The sequence below is a fragment of the Atta cephalotes genome (genome assembly GCF_000143395.1).
Source record: "Atta cephalotes unplaced genomic scaffold scaffold00010, whole genome shotgun sequence".
NCBI lineage: Eukaryota > Metazoa > Arthropoda > Insecta > Hymenoptera > Formicidae > Atta > Atta cephalotes.
In genome coordinates this window covers 1,972,065-1,977,835 of record NW_012130074.1, presented here as the reverse complement: position 1 = coordinate 1,977,835, position 5,771 = coordinate 1,972,065, and the positions used below count along the sequence as shown (strand labels likewise).

The following is a 5,771-nucleotide window of genomic DNA, read 5'->3' as shown; positions in this document are numbered from 1 at the left end:
TTTAATTTTTATTTTATTTTTATACAATATTATTGTATTATTTATAACACATATATATATATATATATATATATATGTATTTTTTAAATATCAAAGAAACATAAAAATAAACTATTTCTGTTCCCCTTTAAAATTGTTGTTAGCTAAAAAATGTGCTAAATGACTTTGTGAAAATATGCTTGAATGACTCTATATTTACAAACATATTAAATTTTTTGACTAAAGTATCATTTTAAAGACCGCGATATAAATAACACAAACAATTATGAAATAAAGGCTAAACGTTTTAATTTGTGTTTATTACTATTCTAGTTCTTATTACATTTCAAAATTGAAAATAATTTCGGCGCGCAATTTACAGAATTAGAATTGCGGTAGGTATATAAATTATATATATGGAATTATTTTCAGCATTATAATCCAGCTTGACTGCTTTTATTTCTTAATCAAATTTTATATTTCAATTTATATATATTTAATGAATTTAAACTATTTTTAATATTTTAACTTATATTTAATGTTTTACTATCTGTTTTTGTTAGCTCATTCTTTTTACTGCTTTTTTAGTTAACTTATTATTATGCTCCATTCTATTTTATCGCATTCGTAAATTTTTATTATTATGTAAGAAATTCGAGATAATTGAACTTAGATTATTTAAATTTGGACTAGATATTTATATGATGCTGTTTTAGACTTGGTACAAAACATAATCTACCGTACAAAATATAGTCAAAATGAAATTCTAACATCAATATGACGAGTACGCTATTTAATCGTCATGTATTGAATCCGTTTTAATTGAATACATAATCATCTTTGTAGAGTGGAAAAGCCTGTTTATGCATTTCTCATAAACAGTTGACATAAGCAAACTCATAATTCATATAACAGTGCAACGCGAATTTTCTTCTAATAAATTATCACTAGTTGTAAAAAAGAGAATGCTATCTTTAATATGAGACTGGTACATCATTTATTATCGTGCAAACAACGAAATAATAAAAGGCGACTTGCGCGCCCGTGTGTAGAGATTTATTATTATTATTATTTATTCTCCGTTGCGCGACAGCTGCAAAGTTGACGTAGGACCAGAGTTAAAATATTTGAAACAATTAATAATTATGAACTCTAATTAGCTGTCTTGCATCTACGAAATGATCGGTCAAAATGCACGATGGAGGGCTACCGAGTGACCGAATTAGCAGCTATATCGGCAAACGGACAACAGGTGTCACATGAATTTAGTTGGCAAATCCTCCAACGCCCGCTCGATTTAACTCCAAATATATTCTTCCTTTTTTTTCGTTGCTGGGAACAGATTTTCTAAGTAGCTCAAACCTTCGCATATTGCACACTTCAGTGGTGAGAAGTATAATTGTAATATCACATTGCGAAGAATGTTTTGAATAACAATAAATCTTAAATTAATAAAACTATATACTATTATAATATATACTTAATCTATTAATATACATTTTATTATGCTGCTTTTTCGTATTTTTAAATTTCCACTGATGAAAATTATTATGATTATGTGTTATATAGTCGGCTATTAGAAAGGTAGAAAAATAAATTCAATACCGACATAGAATTGCTGCTGAAACTACTTCAATCCTTGTTCGAAACCGATCACGAGAGTTCGACGATTAGGAAACTTCGGCTCGACGAAATGCCGAAACCGGATGTTACGCCGCGATGCGGTACTCACCGATGTCGAATCCATTCGCGGCATCGCCCTGCGGGGCCAATGGAAAGCGATAATGGTGCTCATTCGCCTCCAAATGCCGGATGCAGCCCTTAAATCCAGTCCTCACCGGAAGTCGCTCCAAACCGGTCGTGTTTCCGGGTCCGCCAACGAAGAGAGGTTCGCGGAACGTAATTCTCGAGAACAAACCCTGCAATTGAAGTCGGAATTCTCTATATACATATGTAGTTATACATATGTAGTTGCAGTGTGCACAAACTGACATAATTGCATGGTTGGTTAATGCATAAAATTATTCCATTGTTCAATGCTATTTCTTTGACGATGTATAAGCCCAATGATATTTTCTATTTCTTTGTATATTTCTATGGCTATGGTCTACTTGATGTTATAAATGCTTCGAAATATTTTTTGATTGGTCAATCAGTAAAATTCTTCCGATTGATTAATCAAACGCTTCGAAACATTTGTAGTGCCAAGTGGACCGCATCTTAAGATAACAATATATCACAACAATATGAAAATTATCTCTACGAAATATTTTAATTATATATTTAAGTATAATAAAATACAATAAACTATGAGTATAGGTTACATTTTTCACAGAGATTTTATGTTTAAAAAAATTTAATTAATGCTCTATTGCATTAATTAATATGATAATAGAAAATTAAAATAATTATGATGAATTTGCAGAGATGGAAATAAATCTAATTGAATAAGAGAAATCTAATTGAATTGAAGAAATATCTTATACTCAATCTTATATCAAAGCGGGTCTTAGCTTAATCCTTTGTTGTATAAATTTTTTTATTGAACGTGTTTTACTAAATTTTAATATATGGGGTTTTGAAATCGCTTTGGGATTACAAATCTGATCAAAATTTAAAAAATAATGAATAATGGTGGAAGATATGCAATAGATATTCTTTCCTACAAACGGTTGCAAACAGATAAATTGAAAAAAATTTTTTCTAATATTACTAATGTAATTAAATAGAGATATAATTTTTATTATAAAACTTTTATATAAAACTTTTTTTGATATTTCGAACAAACTTTGAGATATAAGAAAAAAAAACCAAACTGTTCTATATATGTATAAAGGGTGATTTCATCCCATTTTGCCGCTCTAATTATTTCTGCATTTATTTATTTATCTATATACAAAATGTCTAAACGAATTTAAATGTCTAAACTTCGAGAACGTGTAAAGGATTGATAAAAAGAAAAAAAATTCTGTGAGATATGCTTGTTTTTGCTTCGTTTTAGAAATAAAATCGCAAAAAAGACAAAATGTAGTTTTCATTTTTGTATTTTCTCATTATTTATTCACGTTATATTTATTCACTTGTTTAATGTAAATATTATTCAAAATATTGGCAGCGATGTAAGCATTACATTTAGTACGGACTTGTGTTGCAGCCAAACACTGATCTGGCGATATTTGATGAATTGCAGCCTCGATTCGATTTCTCAATTGTTCTCTTGAGTTGACTGGCGACGAATAAACTTCCTGCTTCAGGACCTCTCACATAAAGAAGTCCAGTGGTGTCAAATCAGATGATGGTCAAGGTACTATTCATCCACGTCCAATCCATCACGGATAATGTCTGTCTAGCCAAGTTCGAGTAGTTCTGCCATAATCCGAATGGCCAAAATACTACTCCTCCATGTGATTTTTTTGATTATTTAAAAGACATCCTGCAGTTGAAATGAGGTTTCTACTCGATGGATGTCCAGCTCATTATGGCAGAACTACTCGAGCTTGGCTAGACAGATCATTATCCACGATAATGGATTGAACGTGGAGGAGTAGTACCTTGATCAACCCGATCACTTGATTTGACACTATTGGACTTCTTAGTGTGGGGGGAAGGGAAGTTTATTCGTCGCCAGTCAATTCAAGAGAACAATTGAGGAATCGAATCGGAGCTGCAGTGCACCTGATCATGTTTGGCTGCAAGCTGTCCGTACTAGATGCAATGCTTGCATTGCTGCAAGAGGCCAACATTTTGGACAATAGCTACATTAAGCAATATCTACATTAAGCAAGTGAATAAATACAACGTAAATAAGTAATGAGAAAGTACAAAACTATGTTTTGTCTTTTTTTGCAAATCAAAACGAAGCAAAAACGAGCATATCTCTGAACTTTTTTTTCTTAATTTATCGATCTTCTTCACACTCCCGAAGTTTAGACATTTAAATTCGGGACATCCTGTATATGTAAAATTTTATTAAAGAAGCTATAGAATTCAACTCGTCTTGATAGTCATTTTGACGCTATTTTGGATCTGCCATTTTAAATTTGCCAATTATAAATGTAAATTTGAAATCAGCAAATTCAAAAATATTAATATAAAGATAAGGAAGGTATGTTTATTATCATTTTCATTCTAACATGAATTTTTTGTAAAAAAAAGTTACTTTTGATTGACTTTTTGTTCCTAATTTATAATTAATATAAAATAATTACATATTTTTGTTATTCATGTATACACACAAGTCCTGTAAATAAGAACCTAACGATACTTAATACGTGATAATAATAAATTATCAAATAACGTAAAAACATACAAAAACTATAGTGGAAAAACTATAGTATTTTTTATACAGGACACTATGCAGCAGAGGGTTAAATATTTATAAGTTTATATATACATATCTGATTTTATAAACCGCGCACCGAAATCTATTTCGATCTCGAAATGCAATTATGTGCAGAGCTAGAGTGGTAATATCATTTATTAAATTGACAAATATTACCTCGATGATCGAATAGTGAAGACGTCTGCAAGAAATACAAGAGATCCGGGTTTGAATCTCAGTTGAGGCAATATTTTTTCCAATAAATTATTCGCAAATTAAAAATTCTCATTAATATCTGATTATATTAATTCTTACAAAAGCAATTTAATAATTTTTTATGCTTATTAGCATCGAAAATTATTAAATTGCTTGATAAGTGATTTAATACTCTGGTTCTGCTCATTGATTTTCAAGATTGATGTTGGCGCACGGTTTGCAGAATAAAATATGTAGTCCACACAGTATTATTTAAGCACTAATAATCCACTTTAACAAAATATAGGATTCCTCTTATTTAATTAAAAAATTAAAATATTAAGATGTTTGTGACAAATTGATGCAAAAAGTCTTTAATCAAATAATATACTGTGAGTCAAGAAACACTAATTATAAAATGAATAAATTAAAATTAAAGTCGACAATTACGATAGAGCAATAATTGCAAAAGGAGCACGATAACATTATGAATGACAAAATAGAAAATTCTTTCGTGTTTTCTAAAATCCGTGTTATTTTTGTATGGCTCATTTTTCACATTTTCTATATTTTATCGACGACAAACTATGCCCATTGTCATACATGACGTCGTTTTATCATGCATTTCGTATTCAAACGCATGCGTCTCGCGCGATCATAGGCTATCGTCGCTTCTCGAATTCCATTCTTAAAGGAAATTTCTCAAATCGGATGAAAAGATCGTGCGCGCGATCGCGAAGGCTTTGGTTACTAGTTTCTTTTTAGCTTCTTGTTCTTTTTTCCAAAGAGAAGAGGATGTGGCAAGGGGAAAAAAGAGGGAGGATAGGCGAAAGAAAAAAGAGAAAAGCTGGTGAGAACAGAAGAAGACAGCGGAGAGGTCAGGGATGGCTTCTCTAATTACGACGCTGTCGTTAGGACACCGAGTGCTTAATGGCACTCTAGGATAAAGTGGGCTTGAAACGCGAAGCCATTTGCCGGCGATGCTGCCCGATTTTAAAGGTAATTAAACCTAGCCTGGGAAAAACAGATGGGTCGAGAACTAACCGATAATTCCTCGTTATCATACCGCTATACTGGACGCCTGAGAGACTCGTTGAAGAAAGAGGATTGGTAGAAAAAGTAGATGAGACATTTATCGACGGTACTTGCTCTCTTAATATTCAATGTTCATTCATTGATAATTATCAAACTCGATTAACTTGAATATGTTCATCATATTTATATATGTACATTTACTATATGATTTTTTAAAAGAATCTTTTCTCTCTCTCTCTCT

The 5,771-nt window shown here is 31.1% G+C and overlaps 1 protein-coding gene across 1 annotated transcript in view; it reads right to left on the bottom strand.

The window, feature by feature from the left end:
• LOC105627702 (pikachurin-like) overlaps nucleotides 1-5,771 on the bottom strand; it is a 151,139-nt gene that overhangs the window by 26,352 nt on the left and 119,016 nt on the right. Inside the window, exon 7 of the mRNA XM_012208979.1 lies at nucleotides 1,712-1,898. Coding sequence (XP_012064369.1) covers nucleotides 1,712-1,898 — 187 coding nt within the window. The remainder of the gene's footprint in view (nucleotides 1-1,711; nucleotides 1,899-5,771) is intronic.